At 28.5% G+C, this 22336-nt stretch overlaps 1 protein-coding gene across 1 annotated transcript in view; it reads right to left on the bottom strand.

Moving 5' to 3' along the window:
- LOC143257773 (transient receptor potential cation channel subfamily V member 5-like) overlaps nt 1-22336 on the bottom strand; it is a 57760-nt gene that overhangs the window by 15899 nt on the left and 19525 nt on the right. Inside the window, exon 5 of the mRNA XM_076516806.1 lies at nt 892-1035. Within this exon, the coding sequence (XP_076372921.1) occupies nt 892-1035 (144 nt within the window). The remainder of the gene's footprint in view (nt 1-891; nt 1036-22336) is intronic.

Raw genomic sequence — 22336 nt, 5'->3', positions numbered from 1 at the left:
TAGAACACCGTGTTAACGATGCAGTGATTAGTGATGTTAACAGAACACCGTTAATGATGCAGTGATTAGTGATGTTAATAGAACACTCGTTAATGATGCAGTGATTAGTGATGTTAATAGAACACCGTGTTAACGATGCAGTGATTAGTGATGTTAATAGAACACCGTTAATGATGCAGTGATTAGTGATGTTAATAGAACACCGTGTTAACGATGCAGTGATTAGTGATGTTAATAGAACACCGTGTTAATGATGCAGTGATTAATGATGTTAATAGAACACAGTGTTAACGATGTAGTGATTAATGATGTTAATAGAACACAGTGTTAATGATGTAGTGATTAGTGATGTTAATAGAACACTGTTAATGATATAGTGATTAGTGATGTTGATAGAACACAGTGTTAATGATGTAGTGATTAGTGATGTTAATAGAACACTGTTAATGATATAGTGATTAGTGATGTTGATAGAACACAGTGCTAATGATGTAGTGATTAGTGATGTTGATAGAACACTGTGTTAATGATGTAGTGATTAATGATGTTAATAGAACACAGTGTTAACGATGTAGTGATTAAGGATGTTAATAGAACACAGTGTTAATGATGTAGTGATTAGTGATGTTGATAGAACACTGTGTTAATGATGTAGTGGCTATTGAATGAAATGTCGGTAACTATGTGTCAGTTATTGAACTCTCAAAGTTTTTAAGAGAATGTTATGATACTGGGATAAGATTTGAAGCTGCTCCTATGGACAACATTTGTGTTTGGGATAAAAGAAATGGTTATTCCTTCCCTTGAGTTGCTGTCGTAACGTTTCCTTATATGTAAAAGTTTTACATCACGTGCTATCACCGAGCCAATCAAATCATTTGCTGAACTTACCATAGCGCTCAGTTCCAACATTTCTCTAAAGATGTCGTTTCTTCCCAGTTTACATGCTAAGGTTAATGGAGTGAGTCCGTATTTGTTAAGGATGTTATCTTTGGCTGGACTGATCGGATGTCTAAGAGCGTAGCCGTACATATTCTATACGAAAGAGACACAAGCAGTACGTTAATGACTGATGTTTGCCCAATCTTAAAAAAAAAAAAGTTCAAACCACAAAATATTTTAATCTCCCTGTTTTTATTACATAATTAATGTATACAATGGGTTCTGGAGAGAAATGTAACAGAAGAAACTCTCCTCTGATAATGTTACATACAAAATTTGTTTAATAAACTCTGAAGTAATAGTGTATCGTGTTAGCAACAACAAAACTGCTTTATTTCTGTTATTCACGGATTACTTTAGTATAAGTTTATTTTTCTGAATTTCACCAAAGCTACACCAGTACTATCTTCTAGCTGTCCCTAACTTAGACGTGATAGGAGAGAGAGACTGCAGTTAGTTAATATGAACAACTTAAGGGCTACTGTTTACCAACATTATAAAGCACCCCGGCTGAAAAGTCGAGTATATTCGGAATTAAGAATCGAAATAATGACCCATAGATTGAACATGAACAATTAGTTTATCTTTACCAGCATGTCTATCTAGCAATAAACAACATGAACAATTAGTTTATCTTTACCAGCATGTCTAACTAGTAATAAACAACATGAACAATTAGTTTATCTTTACCAGCATGTCTAACTAGTAATAAACAACATGAACAATTAGTTTATCTTTACCAGCATGTCTAACTAGCAATAAACAACATGAACAATTAGTTTATCTTTACCAGCATGTCTATCTAGCAATAAACAACATGAACAATTAGTTTATCTTTACCAGCATGTCTAACTAGTAATAACAAAATGAACAATTAGTTTATCTTTACCAGCATGTCTAACTAGTAATAACAACATGAACAATTAGTTTATCTTTACCAGCATGTCTAACTAGTAATAAACAACATGAACAATTAGTTTATCTTTACCAGCATGTCTAACTAGTAATAAACAACATGAACAATTAGTTTATCTTTACCAGCATGTCTATCTAGTAATAAACAACATGAACAATTAGTTTATCTTTACCAGCATGTCTAACTAGTAATAAACAACATGAACAATTAGTTTATCTTTACCAGCATGTCTATCTAGCAATAAACAACATGAACAATTAGTTTATCTTTACCAGCATGTCTATCTAGCAATAAACAACATGAACAATTAGTTTATCTTTACCAGCATGTCTAACTAGTAATAACAACATGAACAATTAGTTTATCTTTACCAGCATGTCTAACTAGTAATAACAACATGAACAATTAGTTTATCTTTACCAGCATGTCTAACTAGTAATAACAACATGAACAATTAGTTTATCTTTACCAGCATGTCTATCTAGCAATAAACAACATGAACAATTAGTTTATCTTTACCATCATGTCTAACTAGTAATAAACAACATGAACAATTAGTTTATCTTTACCAGCATGTCTAACTAGTAATAACAACATGAACAATTAGTTTATCTTTACCAGCATGTCTAACTAGTAATAAACAACATGAACAATTAGTTTATCTTTACCAGCATGTCTAACTAGTAATAACAACATGAACAATTAGTTTATCTTTACCAGCATGTCTAACTAGTAATAACAACATGAACAATTAGTTTATCTTTACCAGCATGTCTAACTAGTAATAAACAACATGAACAATTAGTTTATCTTTACCAGCATGTCTAACTAGTAATAAACAACATGAACAATTAGTTTATCTTTACCAGCATGTCTAACTAGTAATAACAACATGAACAATTAGTTTATCTTTACCAGCATGTCTAACTAGTAATAACAACATGAACAATTAGTTTATCTTTACCAGCATGTCTAGCTAGTAATAACAACATGAACAATTAGTTTATCTTTACCAGCATGTCTATCTAGCAATAAACAACATGAACAATTAGTTTATCTTTACCAGCATGTCTAACTAGTAATAACAACATGAACAATTAGTTTATCTTTACCAGCATGTCTAACTAGTAATAAACAACATGAACAATTAGTTTATCTTTACCAGCATGTCTAACTAGTAATAACAACATGAACAATTAGTTTATCTTTACCAGCATGTCTAACTAGTAATAACAACATGAACAATTAGTTTATCTTTACCAGCATGTCTAACTAGTAATAACAACATGAACAATTAGTTTATCTTTACCAGCATGTCTATCTAGCAATAAACAACATGAACAATTAGTTTATCTTTACCATCATGTCTAACTAGTAATAAACAACATGAACAATTAGTTTATCTTTACCAGCATGTCTAACTAGTAATAAACAACATGAACAATTAGTTTATCTTTACCAGCATGTCTAACTAGTAATAACAACATGAACAATTAGTTTATCTTTACCAGCATGTCTAACTAGTAATAACAACATGAACAATTAGTTTATCTTTACCAGCATGTCTAACTAGTAATAAACAACATGAACAATTAGTTTATTTTACCAGCATGTCTAACTAGTAATAAACAACATGAACAATTAGTTTATCTTTACCAGCATGTCTAACTAGTAATAAACAACATGAACAATTAGTTTATCTTTACCAGCATGTCTAACTAGTAATAACAACATGAACAATTAGTTTATCTTTACCAGCATGTCTAACTAGTAATAACAACATGAACAATTAGTTTATCTTTACCAGCATGTCTAACTAGTAATCTATGTCTAGCAATTAATCTTTACCAGCATGTCTAAACAAACATGAACAATTAGTTTATCTTTACCAGCATGTCTAACTAGTAATAGTAACAACATGAACAATTAGTTTATCTTTACCAGCATGTCTAACTAGTAATAACAACATGAACAATTAGTTTATCTTTACCAGCATGTCAACTAGTAATAAACAACATGAACAATTAGTTTATCTTTACCAGCATGTCTAACTAGTAATAACAACATGAACAATTAGTTTATCTTTACCAGCATGTCTAACTAGTAATAAACAACATGAACAATTAGTTTATCTTTACCAGCATGTCTAACTAGTAATAACAACATGAACAATTAGTTTATCTTTACCAGCATGTCTAACTAGTAATAACAACATGAACAATTAGTTTATCTTTACCAGCATGTCTAACTAGTAATAACAACATGAACAATTAGTTTATCTTTACCAGCATGTCTATCTAGTAATAAAACAACATGAACAATTAGTTTATCTTTACCAGCATGTCTAACTAGTAATAACAACATGAACAATTAGTTTATCTTTACCAGCATGTCTAACTAGTAATAACAACATGAACAATTAGTTTATCTTTACCAGCATGTCTAACTAGTAATAACAACATGAACAATTAGTTTATCTTTACCAGCATGTCTAACTAGTAATAAACAACATGAACAATTAGTTTATCTTTACCAGCATGTCTAACTAGTAATAACAACATGAACAATTAGTTTATCTTTACCAGCATGTCTAACTAGTAATAACAACATGAACAATTAGTTTATCTTTACCAGCATGTCTAACTAGTAATAAACAACATGAACAATTAGTTTATCTTTACCAGCATGTCTAACTAGTAATAACAACATGAACAATTAGTTTATCTTTACCAGCATGTCTAACTAGTAATAAACAACATGAACAATTAGTTTATCTTTACCAGCATGTCTAACTAGTAATAACAACATGAACAATTAGTTTATCTTTACCAGCATGTCTAACTAGTAATAACAACATGAACAATTAGTTTATCTTTACCAGCATAGTAATAACAACATGAACAACTAGTAATGTCTAACAACATGAACAATTAGTTTATCTTTACCAGCATGTCTAACTAGTAATAAACAACATGAACAATTAGTTTATCTTTACCAGCATGTCTAACTAGTAATAAACAACATGAACAATTAGTTTATCTTTACCAGCATGTCTAACTAGTAATAACAACATGAACAATTAGTTTATCTTTACCAGCATGTCTATCTAGTAATAAACAACATGAACAATTAGTTTATCTTTACCAGCATGTCTATCTAGTAATAAACAACATGAACAATTAGTTTATCTTTACCAGCATGTCTAACTAGTAATAAACAACATGAACAATTAGTTTATCTTTACCAGCATGTCTAACTAGTAATAACAACATGAACAATTAGTTTATCTTTACCAGCATGTCTAACTAGTAATAAACAACATGAACAATTAGTTTATCTTTACCAGCATGTCTAACTAGTAATAAACAACATGAACAATTAGTTTATCTTTACCAGCATGTCTAACTAGTAATAACAACATGAACAATTAGTTTATCTTTACCAGCATGTCTAACTAGTAATAAACAACATGAACAATTAGTTTATCTTTACCAGCATGTCTAACTAGTAATAAACAACATGAACAATTAGTTTATCTTTACCAGCATGTCTAACTAGTAATAAACAACATGAACAATTAGTTTATCTTTACCAGCATGTCTAACTAGTAATAAACAACATGAACAATTAGTTTATCTTTACCAGCATGTCTAACTAGTAATAACAACATGAACAATTAGTTTATCTTTACCAGCATGTCTAACTAGTAATAAACAACATGAACAATTAGTTTATCTTTACCAGCATGTCTAACTAGTAATAACAACATGAACAATTAGTTTATCTTTACCAGCATGTCTAACTAGTCTAACTAGTAAAACAACATGAACAATTAGTTTATCTTTACCAGCATGTCTAACTAGTAATAAACAACATGAACAATTAGTTTATCTTTACCAGCATGTCTAACTAGTAATAAACAACATGAACAATTAGTTTATCTTTACCAGCATGTCTAACTAGTAATAACAACATGAACAATTAGTTTATCTTTACCAGCATGTCTATCTAGTAATAAACAACATGAACAATTAGTTTATCTTTACCAGCATGTCTAACTAGTAATAAACAACATGAACAATTAGTTTATCTTTACCAGCATGTCTAACTAGTAATAACAACATGAACAATTAGTTTATCTTTACCAGCATGTCTAACTAGTAATAAACAACATGAACAATTAGTTTATCTTTACCAGCATGTCTAACTAGTAATAACAACATGAACAATTAGTTTATCTTTACCAGCATGTCTAACTAGTAATAAAAACAACAGTAGTTTATCTTTACCAGCATGTCTAACTAGTAATAAACAACATGAACAATTAGTTTATCTTTACCAGCATGTCTAACTAGTAATAAACAACATGAACAATTAGTTTATCTTTACCAGCATGTCTAACTAGTAATAACAACATGAACAATTAGTTTATCTTTACCAGCATGTCTAACTAGTAATAAACAACATGAACAATTAGTTTATCTTTACCAGCATGTCTAACTAGTAATAAACAACATGAACAATTAGTTTATCTTTACCAGCATGTCTAACTAGTAATAAACAACATGAACAATTAGTTTATCTTTACCAGCATGTCTAACTAGTAATAAACAACATGAACAATTAGTTTATCTTTACCAGCATGTCTAACTAGTAATAACAACATGAACAATTAGTTTATCTTTACCAGCATGTCTAACTAGTAATAACAACATGAACAATTAGTTTATCTTTACCAGCATGTCTAACTAGTAATAAACAACATGAACAATTAGTTTATCTTTACCAGCATGTCTAACTAGTAATAAACAACATGAACAATTAGTTTATCTTTACCAGCATGTAATAAACAACATGAACAATTAGTTTATCTTTAGTAATAAACAACATGAACAATTAGTTTATCTTTACCAGCATGTCTAACTAGTAATAAACAACATGAACAATTAGTTTATCTTTACCAGCATGTCTAACTAGCAATAAACAACATGAACAATTAGTTTATCTTTACCAGCATGTCTAACTAGTAATAACAACATGAACAATTAGTTTATCTTTACCAGCATGTCTAACTAGTAATAACAACATGAACAATTAGTTTATCTTTACCAGCATGTCTAACTAGTAATAAGTAACATGAACAATTAGTTTATCTTTACCAGCATGTCTAACTAGTAATAACAACATGAACAATTAGTTTATCTTTACCAGCATGTCTAACTAGTAATAACAACATGAACAATTAGTTTATCTTTACCAGCATGTCTAACTAGTAATAAACAACATGAACAATTAGTTTATCTTTACCAGCATGTCTAACTAGTAATAAACAACATGAACAATTAGTTTATCTTTACCAGCATGTCTAACTAGTAATAACAACATGAACAATTAGTTTATCTTTACCAGCATGTCTAACTAGTAATAACAACATGAACAATTAGTTTATCTTTACCAGCATGTCTAACTAGCAAATAACAACATGAACAATTAGTTTATCTTTACCAGCATGTCTAACTAGTAATAAACAACATGAACAATTAGTTTATCTTTACCAGCATGTCTAACTAGTAATAAACAACATGAACAATTAGTTTATCTTTACCAGCATGTCTAACTAGTAATAAACAACATGAACAATTAGTTTATCTTTACCAGCATGTCTAACTAGTAATAACAACATGAACAATTAGTTTATCTTTACCAGCATGTCTAACTAGTAATAAAACAACATGAACAATTAGTTTATCTTTACCAGCATGTCTAACTAGTAATAACAACATGAACAATTAGTTTATCTTTACCAGCATGTCTAACTAGTAATAACAACATGAACAATTAGTTTATCTTTACCAGCATGTCTAACTAGTAATAACAACATGAACAATTAGTTTATCTTTACCAGCATGTCTAACTAGTAATAAACAACATGAACAATTAGTTTATCTTTACCAGCATGTCTAACTAGTAATAAACAACATGAACAATTAGTTTATCTTTACCAGCATGTCTAACTAGTAATAACAACATGAACAATTAGTTTATCTTTACCAGCATGTCTAACTAGTAATAACAACATGAACAATTAGTTTATCTTTACCAGCATGTCTAACTAGTAATAAACAACATGAACAATTAGTTTATCTTTACCAGCATGTCTAACTAGTAATAAACAACATGAACAATTAGTTTATCTTTACCAGCATGTCTAACTAGTAATAACAACATGAACAATTAGTTTATCTTTACCAGCATGTCTAACTAGTAATAAACAACATGAACAATTAGTTTATCTTTACCAGCATGTCTAACTAGTAATAACAACATGAACAATTAGTTTATCTTTACCAGCATGTCTAACTAGTAATAAACAACATGAACAATTAGTTTATCTTTACCAGCATGTCTAACTAGTAATAAACAACATGAACAATTAGTTTATCTTTACCAGCATGTCTAACTAGTAATAAACAACATGAACAATTAGTTTATCTTTACCAGCATGTCTAACTAGTAATAAACAACATGAACAATTAGTTTATCTTTACCAGCATGTCTAACTAGTAATAAACAACATGAACAATTAGTTTATCTTTACCAGCATGTCTAACTAGTAATAACAACATGAACAATTAGTTTATCTTTACCAGCATGTCTAACTAGTAATAACAACATGAACAATTAGTTTATCTTTACCAGCATGTCTAACTAGTAATAACAACATGAACAATTAGTTTATCTTTACCAGCATGTCTAACTAGTAATAACAACATGAACAATTAGTTTATCTTTACCAGCATGTCTAACTAGTAATAAACAACATGAACAATTAGTTTATCTTTACCAGCATGTCTAACTAGTAATAACAACATGAACAATTAGTTTATCTTTACCAGCATGTCTAACTAGTAATAAACAACATGAACAATTAGTTTATCTTTACCAGCATGTCTAACTAGTAATAACAACATGAACAATTAGTTTATCTTTACCAGCATGTCTAACTAGTAATAACAACATGAACAATTAGTTTATCTTTACCAGCATGTCTAACTAGTAATAAACAACATGAACAATTAGTTTATCTTTACCAGCATGTCTAACTAGTAATAAACAACATGAACAATTAGTTTATCTTTACCAGCATGTCTAACTAGTAATAAACAACATGAACAATTAGTTTATCTTTACCAGCATGTCTAACTAGTAATAAACAACAATGAACAATTAGTTTATCTTTACCAGCATGTCTAACTAGTAATAACAACATGAACAATTAGTTTATCTTTACCAGCATGTCTAACTAGTAATAACAACATGAACAATTAGTTTATCTTTACCAGCATGTCTAACTAGTAATAACAACATGAACAATTAGTTTATCTTTACCAGCATGTCTAACTAGTAATAACAACATGAACAATTAGTTTATCTTTACCAGCATGTCTAACTAGTAATAACAACATGAACAATTAGTTTATCTTTACCAGCATGTCTAACTAGTAATAAACAACATGAACAATTAGTTTATCTTTACCAGCATGTCTAACTAGTAATAAACAACATGAACAATTAGTTTATCTTTACCAGCATGTCTAACTAGTAATAAACAACATGAACAATTAGTTTATCTTTACAGCATGTCACTAGTAATAAAACAACATGAACAATTAGTTTATCTTTACCAGCATGTCTAACTAGTAATAACAACATGAACAATTAGTTTATCTTTACCAGCATGTCTAACTAGTAATAACAACATGAACAATTAGTTTATCTTTACCAGCATGTCTAACTAGTAATAACAACATGAACAATTAGTTTATCTTTACCAGCATGTCTAACTAGTAATAAACAACATGAACAATTAGTTTATCTTTACCAGCATGTCTAACTAGTAATAAACAACATGAACAATTAGTTTATCTTTACCAGCATGTCTAACTAGTAATAACAACATGAACAATTAGTTTATCTTTACCAGCATGTCTAACTAGTAATAACAACATGAACAATTAGTTTATCTTTACCAGCATGTCTAACTAGTAATAACAACATGAACAATTAGTTTATCTTTACCAGCATGTCTAACTAGTAATAACAACATGAACAATTAGTTTATCTTTACCAGCATGTCTAACTAGTAATAAACAACATGAACAATTAGTTTATCTTTACCAGCATGTCTAACTAGTAATAAACAACATGAACAATTAGTTTATCTTTACCAGCATGTCTAACTAGTAATAACAACATGAACAATTAGTTTATCTTTACCAGCATGTCTAACTAGTAATAACAACATGAACAATTAGTTTATCTTTACCAGCATGTCTAACTAGTAATAAACAACATGAACAATTAGTTTATCTTTACCAGCATGTCTAACTAGTAATAAACAACATGAACAATTAGTTTATCTTTACCAGCATGTCTATAGTAATAAACAACATGAACAATTAGTTTATCTTTACCAGCATAAACAACATGAACAATTAGTTTATCTTTACCAGCATGTCTAACTAGTAATAACAACATGAACAATTAGTTTATCTTTACCAGCATGTCTAACTAGTAATAACAACATGAACAATTAGTTTATCTTTACCAGCATGTCTAACTAGTAATAACAACATGAACAATTAGTTTATCTTTACCAGCATGTCTAACTAGTAATAACAACATGAACAATTAGTTTATCTTTACCAGCATGTCTAACTAGTAATAACAACATGAACAATTAGTTTATCTTTACCAGCATGTCTAACTAGTAATAACAACATGAACAATTAGTTTATCTTTACCAGCATGTCTAACTAGTAATAACAACATGAACAATTAGTTTATCTTTACCAGCATGTCTAACTAGTAATAACAACATGAACAATTAGTTTATCTTTACCAGCATGTCTAACTAGTAATAAACAACATGAACAATTAGTTTATCTTTACCAGCATGTCACTAGTAATAACAACATGAACAATTAGTTTATCTTTACCAGCATGTAGTAATAAACAACATGAACAATTAGTTTATCTTTAACCAGAACAATTAGTTTATCTTTAACTAGTAATAACAACATGAACAATTAGTTTATCTTTACCAGCATGTCTAACTAGTAATAAACAACATGAACAATTAGTTTATCTTTACCAGCATGTCTAACTAGTAATAAACAACATGAACAATTAGTTTATCTTTACCAGCATGTCTAACTAGTAATAACAACATGAACAATTAGTTTATCTTTACCAGCATGTCTAACTAGTAATAAACAACATGAACAATTAGTTTATCTTTACCAGCATGTCTAACTAGTAATAAACAACATGAACAATTAGTTTATCTTTACCAGCATGTCTAACTAGTAATAACAACATGAACAATTAGTTTATCTTTACCAGCATGTCTAACTAGTAATAACAACATGAACAATTAGTTTATCTTTACCAGCATGTCTAACTAGTAATAAACAACATGAACAATTAGTTTATCTTTACCAGCATGTCTAACTAGTAATAAACAACATGAACAATTAGTTTATCTTTACCAGCATGTCTAACTAGTAATAAACAACATGAACAATTAGTTTATCTTTACCAGCATGTCTAACTAGTAATAACAACATGAACAATTAGTTTATCTTTACCAGCATGTCTAACTAGTAATAACAACATGAACAATTAGTTTATCTTTACCAGCATGTCTAACTAGTAATAACAACATGAACAATTAGTTTATCTTTACCAGCATAACTAGTAATCTGAACAATTAGTTTATCTTTACCAGCATGTCTAACTAAATAAACAACATGAACAATTAGTTTATCTTTACCAGCATGTCTAACTAGTAATAAACAACATGAACAATTAGTTTATCTTTACCAGCATGTCTAACTAGTAATAACAACATGAACAATTAGTTTATCTTTACCAGCATGTCTAACTAGTAATAACAACATGAACAATTAGTTTATCTTTACCAGCATGTCTAACTAGTAATAACAACATGAACAATTAGTTTATCTTTACCAGCATGTCTAACTAGTAATAAACAACATGAACAATTAGTTTATCTTTACCAGCATGTCTAACTAGTAATAAACAACATGAACAATTAGTTTATCTTTACCAGCATGTCTAACTAGTAATAAACAACATGAACAATTAGTTTATCTTTACCAGCATGTCTAACTAGTAATAACAACATGAACAATTAGTTTATCTTTACCAGCATGTCTAACTAGTAATAACAACATGAACAATTAGTTTATCTTTACCAGCATGTCTAACTAGTAATAACAACATGAACAATTAGTTTATCTTTACCAGCATGTCTAACTAGTAATAACAACATGAACAATTAGTTTATCTTTACCAGCATGTCTAACTAGTAATAAACAACATGAACAATTAGTTTATCTTTACCCAGCATGTCTAACTAGTTTATCTTTACCAGCATGTCTATCTAATAAACAACATGAACAATTAGTTTATCTTTACCAGCATGTCTAACTAGTAATAACAACATGAACAATTAGTTTATCTTTACCAGCATGTCTAACTAGTAATAACAACATGAACAATTAGTTTATCTTTACCAGCATGTCTAACTAGTAATAAACAACATGAACAATTAGTTTATCTTTACCAGCATGTCTAACTAGTAATAAAACAACATGAACAATTAGTTTATCTTTACCAGCATGTCTAACTAGTAATAAACAACATGAACAATTAGTTTATCTTTACCAGCATGTCTAACTAGTAATAAACAACATGAACAATTAGTTTATCTTTACCAGCATGTCTAACTAGTAATAACAACATGAACAATTAGTTTATCTTTACCAGCATGTCTAACTAGTAATAACAACATGAACAATTAGTTTATCTTTACCAGCATGTCTAACTAGTAATAAACAACATGAACAATTAGTTTATCTTTACCAGCATGTCTAACTAGTAATAACAACATGAACAATTAGTTTATCTTTACCAGCATGTCTAACTAGTAATAACAACATGAACAATTAGTTTATCTTTACCAGCATGTCTAACTAGTAATAAACAACATGAACAATTAGTTTATCTTTACCAGCATGTCTAACTAGTAATAACAACATGAACAATTAGTTTATCTTTACCAGCATGTCTAACTAGTAATAAACAACATGAACAATTAGTTTATCTTTACCAGCATGTCTAACTAGTAATAAACAACATGAACAATTAGTTTATCTTTACCAGCATGTCTAACTAGTAATAAACAACATGAACAATTAGTTTATCTTTACCAGCATGTCTAACTAGTAATAACAACATGAACAATTAGTTTATCTTTACCAGCATGTCTAACTAGTAATAACAACATGAACAATTAGTTTATCTTTACCAGCATGTCTAACTAGTAATAACAACATGAACAATTAGTTTATCTTTACCAGCATGTCTAACTAGTAAACAAATGAACAATTAACAACATGAACAATTAGTTTATCTTTACCAGCATGTCTAACTAGTAATAAACAACATGAACAATTAGTTTATCTTTACCAGCATGTCTAACTAGTAATAACAACATGAACAATTAGTTTATCTTTACCAGCATGTCTACTCTAGTAATAAACAACATGAACAATTAGTTTATCTTTACCAGCATGTCTAACTAGTAATAACAACATGAACAATTAGTTTATCTTTACCAGCATGTCTAACTAGTAATAACAACATGAACAATTAGTTTATCTTTACCAGCATGTCTAACTAGTAATAAACAACATGAACAATTAGTTTATCTTTACCAGCATGTCTAACTAGTAATAAACAACATGAACAATTAGTTTATCTTTACCAGCATGTCTAACTAGTAATAACAACATGAACAATTAGTTTATCTTTACCAGCATGTCTAACTAGTAATAACAACATGAACAATTAGTTTATCTTTACCAGCATGTCTAACTAGTAATAACAACATGAACAATTAGTTTATCTTTACCAGCATGTCTAACTAGTAATAAACAACATGAACAATTAGTTTATCTTTACCAGCATGTCTAACTAGTAATAACAACATGAACAATTAGTTTATCTTTACCAGCATGTCTAACTAGTAATAACAACATGAACAATTAGTTTATCTTTACCAGCATGTCTAACTAGTAATAACAACATGAACAATTAGTTTATCTTTACCAGCATGTCTAACTAGTAATAACAACATGAACAATTAGTTTATCTTTACCAGCATGTCTAGTTTATCTAGCAATAAACAACATGAACAATTAGTTTATCTTTACCAGCATGTCTATCTAGCAATAAACAACATGAACAATTAGTTTATCTTTACCAGCATGTCTAACTAGTAATAACAACATGAACAATTAGTTTATCTTTACCAGCATGTCTAACTAGTAATAACAACATGAACAATTAGTTTATCTTTACCAGCATGTCTAACTAGTAATAACAACATGAACAATTAGTTTATCTTTACCAGCATGTCTAACTAGTAATAAACAACATGAACAATTAGTTTATCTTTACCAGCATGTCTAACTAGTAATAAACAACATGAACAATTAGTTTATCTTTACCAGCATGTCTAACTAGTAATAAACAACATGAACAATTAGTTTATCTTTACCAGCATGTCTAACTAGTAATAACAACATGAACAATTAGTTTATCTTTACCAGCATGTCTAACTAGTAATAACAACATGAACAATTAGTTTATCTTTACCAGCATGTCTAACTAGTAATAACAACATGAACAATTAGTTTATCTTTACCAGCATGTCTAACTAGTAATAAACAACATGAACAATTAGTTTATCTTTACCAGCATGTCTAACTAGTAATAAACAACATGAACAATTAGTTTATCTTTACCAGCATGTCTAACTAGTAATAAACAACATGAACAATTAGTTTATCTTTACCAGCATGTCTAACTAGTAATAACAACATGAACAATTAGTTTATCTTTACCAGCATGTCTAACTAGTAATAACAACATGAACAATTAGTTTATCTTTACCAGCATGTCTAACTAGTAATAAACAACATGAACAATTAGTTTATCTTTACCAGCATGTCTAACTAGTAATAAACAACATGAACAATTAGTTTATCTTTACCAGCATGTCTAACTAGTAATAACAACATGAACAATTAGTTTATCTTTACCAGCATGTCTAACTAGTAATAACAACATGAACAATTAGTTTATCTTTACCAGCATGTCTAACTAGTAATAACAACATGAACAATTAGTTTATCTTTACCAGCATGTCTAACTAGTAATAAACAACATGAACAATTAGTTTATCTTTACCAGCATGTCTAACTAGTAATAACAACATGAACAATTAGTTTATCTTTACCAGCATGTCTAACTAGTAATAACAACATGAACAATTAGTTTATCTTTACCAGCATGTCTAACTAGTAATAACAACATGAACAATTAGTTTATCTTTACCAGCATGTCTAACTAGTAATAACAACATGAACAATTAGTTTATCTTTACCAGCATGTCTAACTAGTAATAACAACATGAACAATTAGTTTATCTTTACCAGCATGTCTAACTATAATAAACAACATGAACAATTAGTTTATCTTTACCAGCATGTCTAACTAGTAATAAACAACATGAACAATTAGTTTATCTTTACCAGCATGTCTAACTAGTAATAAACAACATGAACAATTAGTTTATCTTTACCAGCATGTCTAACTAGTAATAACAACATGAACAATTAGTTTATCTTTACCAGCATGTCTAACTAGTAATAAACAACATGAACAATTAGTTTATCTTTACCAGCATGTCTAACTAGTAATAAACAACATGAACAATTAGTTTATCTTTACCAGCATGTCTAACTAGTAATAAACAACATGAACAATTAGTTTATCTTTACCAGCATGTCTAACTAGTAATAACAACATGAACAATTAGTTTATCTTTACCAGCATGTCTAACTAGTAATAAACAACATGAACAATTAGTTTATCTTTACCAGCATGTCTAACTAGTAATAAACAACATGAACAATTAGTTTATCTTTACCAGCATGTCTAACTAGTAATAAACAACATGAACAATTAGTTTATCTTTACCAGCATGTCTAACTAGTAATAACAACATGAACAATTAGTTTATCTTTACCAGCATGTCTAACTAGTAATAAACAACATGAACAATTAGTTTATCTTTACCAGCATGTCTAACTAGTAATAACAACATGAACAATTAGTTTATCTTTACCAGCATGTCTAACTAGTAATAAACAACATGAACAATTAGTTTATCTTTACCAGCATGTCTAACTAGTAATAACAACATGAACAATTAGTTTATCTTTACCAGCATGTCTATCTAGCAATAAACAACATGAACAATTAGTTTATCTTTACCAGCATGTCTAACTAGTAATAACAACATGAACAATTAGTTTATCTTTACCAGCATGTCTAACTAGTAATAAACAACATGAACAATTAGTTTATCTTTACCAGCATGTCTAACTAGTAATAACAACATGAACAATTAGTTTATCTTTACCAGCATGTCTAACTAGTAATAAACAACATGAACAATTAGTTTATCTTTACCAGCATGTCTAACTAGTAATAACAACATGAACAATTAGTTTATCTTTACCAGCATGTCTAACTAGTAATAAACAACATGAACAATTAGTTTATCTTTACCAGCATGTCTAACTAGTAATAACAACATGAACAATTAGTTTATCTTTACCAGCATGTCTAACTAGTAATAACAACATGAACAATTAGTTTATCTTACCAGACTAGTAATAACAACATGAACAATTAGTTTATCTTTACCAGCATGTCTAGCTAGTAATAAACAACATGAACAATTAGTTTATCTTTACCAGCATGTCTAACTAGTAATAACAACATGAACAATTAGTTTATCTTTACCAGCATGTCTAATGAACTAGTAATAACAACATGAACAATTAGTTTATCTTTACCAGCATGTCTAACTAGTAATAACAACATGAACAATTAGTTTATCTTTACCAGCATGTCTAACTAGTAATAACAACATGAACAATTAGTTTATCTTTACCAGCATGTCTAACTAGTAATAAACAACATGAACAATTAGTTTATCTTTACCAGCATGTCTAACTAGTAATAAACAACATGAACAATTAGTTTATCTTTACCAGCATGTCTAACTAGTAATAAACAACATGAACAATTAGTTTATCTTTACCAGCATGTCTAACTAGTAATAAACAACATGAACAATTAGTTTATCTTTACCAGCATGTCTAACTAGTAATAACAACATGAACAATTAGTTTATCTTTACCAGCATGTCTAACTAGTAATAACAACATGAACAATTAGTTTATCTTTACCAGCATGTCTAACTAGTAATAAACAACATGAACAATTAGTTTATCTTTACCAGCATGTCTAACTAGTAATAAACAACATGAACAATTAGTTTATCTTTACCAGCATGTCTAACTAGTAATAAACAACATGAACAATTAGTTTATCTTTACCAGCATGTCTAACTAGTAATAAACAACATGAACAATTAGTTTATCTTTACCAGCATGTCTAACTAGTAATAAACAACATGAACAATTAGTTTATCTTTACCAGCATGTCTAACTAGTAATAAACAACATGAACAATTAGTTTATCTTTACCAGCATGTCTAACTAGTAATAAACAACATGAACAATTAGTTTATCTTTACCAGCATGTCTAACTAGTAATAAACAACATGAACAATTAGTTTATCTTTACCAGCATGTCTAATGTCTAGTAATAAACAACATGAACAATTAGTTTATCTTTACCAGCATGTCTAACTAGTAATAACAACATGAACAATTAGTTTATCTTTACCAGCATGTCTAACTAGTAATAAACAACATGAACAATTAGTTTATCTTTACCAGCATGTCTAACTAGTAATAACAACATGAACAATTAGTTTATCTTTACCAGCATGTCTAACTAGTAATAACAACATGAACAATTAGTTTATCTTTACCAGCATGTCTAACTAGTAATAACAACATGAACAATTAGTTTATCTTTACCAGCATGTCTAACTAGTAATAACAACATGAACAATTAGTTTATCTTTACCAGCATGTCTAACTAGTAATAACAACATGAACAATTAGTTTATCTTTACCAGCATGTCTAACTAGTAATAACAACATGAACAATTGTTTATCTTTACCATTATGTTTATCTAGTAATACAACAGAACAATTAGTTTATCTTTACCAGCATCTAACTAGTAATAACAACATGAACAATTAGTTTATCTTTACCAGCATGTCTAACTAGTAATAAACAACATGAACAATTAGTTTATCTTTACCAGCATGTCTAACTAGTAATAACAACATGAACAATTAGTTTATCTTTACCAGCATGTCTAACTAGTAATAACAACATGAACAATTAGTTTATCTTTACCAGCATGTCTAACTAGTAATAAACAACATGAACAATTAGTTTATCTTTACCAGCATGTCTAACTAGTAATAAACAACATGAACAATTAGTTTATCTTTACCAGCATGTCTAACTAGTAATAACAACATGAACAATTAGTTTATCTTTACCAGCATGTCTAACTAGTAATAACAACATGAACAATTAGTTTATCTTTACCAGCATGTCTAACTAGTAATAACAACATGAACAATTAGTTTATCTTTACCAGCATGTCTAACTAGTAATAAACAACATGAACAATTAGTTTATCTTTACCAGCATGTCTAACTAGTAATAACAACATGAACAATTAGTTTATCTTTACCAGCATGTCTAACTAGTAATAAACAACATGAACAATTAGTTTATCTTTACCAGCATGTCTAACTAGTAATAACAACATGAACAATTAGTTTATCTTTACCAGCATGTCTAACTAGTAATAACAACATGAACAATTAGTTTATCTTTACCAGCATGTCTAACTAGTAATAACAACATGAACAATTAGTTTATCTTTACCAGCATGTCTAACTAGTAATAACAACATGAACAATTAGTTTATCTTTACCAGCATGTCTAACTAGTAATAACAACATGAACAATTAGTTTATCTTTACCAGCATGTCTAACTAGTAATAACAACATGAACAATTAGTTTATCTTTACCAGCATGTCTAACTAGTAATAACAACATGAACAATTAGTTTATCTTTACCAGCATGTCTAACTAGTAATAACAACATGAACAATTAGTTTATCTTTACCAGCATGTCTAACTAGTAATAACAACATGAACAATTAGTTTATCTTTACCAGCATGTCTAACTAGTAATAAACAACATGAACAATTAGTTTATCTTTACCAGCATGTCTAACTAGTAATAACAACATGAACAATTAGTTTATCTTTACCAGCATGTCTAACTAGTAATAACAACATGAACAATTAGTTTATCTTTACCAGCATGTCTAACTAGTAATAAACAACATGAACAATTAGTTTATCTTTACCAGCATGTCTAACTAGTAATAAACAACATGAACAATTAGTTTATCTTTACCAGCATGTCTAACTAGTAATAAACAACATGAACAATTAGTTTATCTTTACCAGCATGTCTAACTAGTAATAACAACATGAACAATTAGTTTATCTTTACCAGCATGTCTAACTAGTAATAAACAACATGAACAATTAGTTTATCTTTACCAGCATGTCTAACTAGTAATAAACAACATGAACAATTAGTTTATCTTTACCAGCATGTCTAACTAGTAATAAACAACATGAACAATTAGTTTATCTTTACCAGCATGTCTAACTAGTAATAAACAACATGAACAATTAGTTTATCTTTACCAGCATGTCTAACTAGTAATAACAACATGAACAATTAGTTTATCTTTACCAGCATGTCTAACTAGTAATAACAACATGAACAATTAGTTTATCTTTACCAGCATGTCTAACTAGTAATAACAACATGAACAATTAGTTTATCTTTACCAGCATGTCTAACTAGTAATAACAACATGAACAATTAGTTTATCTTTACCAGCATGTCTAACTAGTAATAAACAACATGAACAATTAGTTTATCTTTACCAGCATGTCTAACTAGTAATAACAACATGAACAATTAGTTTATCTTTACCAGCATGTCTAACTAGTAATAACAACATGAACAATTAGTTTATCTTTACCAGCATGTCTAACTAGTAATAACAACATGAACAATTAGTTTATCTTTACCAGCATGTCACTAGTAATAACAACATGAACAATTAGTTTATCTTTACCAGCATGTCTAACTAGTAATAAACAACATGAACAATTAGTTTATCTTTACCAGCATGTCTAACTAGTAATAACAACATGAACAATTAGTTTATCTTTACCAGCATGTCTAACTAGTAATAAACAACATGAACAATTAGTTTATCTTTACCAGCATGTCTAACTAGTAATAACAACAACATGAACAATTAGTTTATCTTTACCAGCATGTCTAACTAGTAATAACAACATGAACAATTAGTTTATCTTTACCAGCATGTCTAACTAGTAATAAACAACATGAACAATTAGTTTATCTTTACCAGCATGTCTAACTAGTAATAAACAACATGAACAATTAGTTTATCTTTACCAGCATGTCTAACTAGTAATAACAACATGAACAATTAGTTTATCTTTACCAGCATGTCTAACTAGTAATAACAACATGAACAATTAGTTTATCTTTACCAGCATGTCTAGCTAGTAATAACAACATGAACAATTAGTTTATCTTTACCAGCATGTCTATCTAGCAATAAACAACATGAACAATTAGTTTATCTTTACCAGCATGTCTAACTAGTAATAACAACATGAACAATTAGTTTATCTTTACCAGCATGTCTATCTAGCAATAAACAACATGAACAATTAGTTTATCTTTACCAGCATGTCTAACTAGTAATAACAACATGAACAATTAGTTTATCTTTACCAGCATGTCTAACTAGTAATAACAACATGAACAATTAGTTTATCTTTACCAGCATGTCTAACTAGTAATAACAACATGAACAATTAGTTTATCTTTACCAGCATGTCTATCTAGCAATAAACAACATGAACAATTAGTTTATCTTTACCATCATGTCTAACTAGTAATAAACAACATGAACAATTAGTTTATCTTTACCAGCATGTCTAACTAGTAATAACAACATGAACAATTAGTTTATCTTTACCAGCATGTCTATCTAGTAATAACAACATGAACAATTAGTTTATCTTTACCAGCATGTCTATCTAGCAATAAACAACATGAACAATTAGTTTATCTTTACCAGCATGTCTAACTAGTAATAACAACATGAACAATTAGTTTATCTTTACCAGCATGTCTATCTAGCAATAAACAACATGAACAATTAGTTTATCTTTACCAGCATGTCTATCTAGTAATAACAACAAGAAAAATAAAATTAGCTTTCAAAGTTTTAACACAAGAACAATAATACGAAACATCAATATATCTCTACCAACTTCTATCAAACAAAAACAACATTAATATTCAGTTTATCTTTAACAACTTCCATCAAGCAATAACAACAATAATATTCAGTTTATCATTGATAACTTTTATCAAGAAATTAAACAATAATAATATTCAGTTTATCTTTACTAACGTTTATCGAACAATAACAAAATTACTATTCAATTAATCTTTACGAACTTCTCTCGAACAATAACGACATTACTATTCAGTTTATCTTTATCAACTTATCTCGAACAATAACAATATTAATATTCAGTTTACTTTCAGTAACTTCTATCGAACAATAACAAAATTAATATTCAGTTTATCTTTACTAAGTTTTATCAAGAAAATAACAACATTAACATTCAGTTTATCTTTTCTAACTCTATCGAACAATAAGAACATTGATATTCAGTTTATCATTACTAACTTTTATCAAGAAATTAACAATAATAATATTCAGTTTATCTTTACTAACGTTTATCAAACAATAACGACGTTACTATTAAGTTTATCTTTATCAACTTCTCTCGAACAATAACGACATTACTATTCAGTTTATCTTTACTAACTTCTATCAAACAATAACGACATTAATATTCATTTTATATTTACTAACTTACCTTGAACAATAAAAACATTAATATACAGTTTATCTTTATCAACTTATCTTGAACAATAACGATATTAATATTAAGGTTATCTTTATCAACTTATCTCGAACAATAACAATATTAATATTCAGTTTACCTTTAGTAACTTCTATCGAACAATAATAAAATTATTATTCAGTTTATCTTTACCAACTTCTATCAAGCAATGACAACATTAATATTCAGTTTATCTTTACTAACTTACCTCTAACAATAACGACATTAATATTCAGTTTATCTTTATTAACTTACCTCTAATAATAAGA

The sequence above is a fragment of the Tachypleus tridentatus genome, chromosome 7, assembly GCF_004210375.1.
Source record: "Tachypleus tridentatus isolate NWPU-2018 chromosome 7, ASM421037v1, whole genome shotgun sequence".
Taxonomy (NCBI): Eukaryota; Metazoa; Arthropoda; class Merostomata; order Xiphosura; family Limulidae; genus Tachypleus; species Tachypleus tridentatus.
This window is presented reverse-complemented; position numbering and strand designations above follow the sequence as displayed.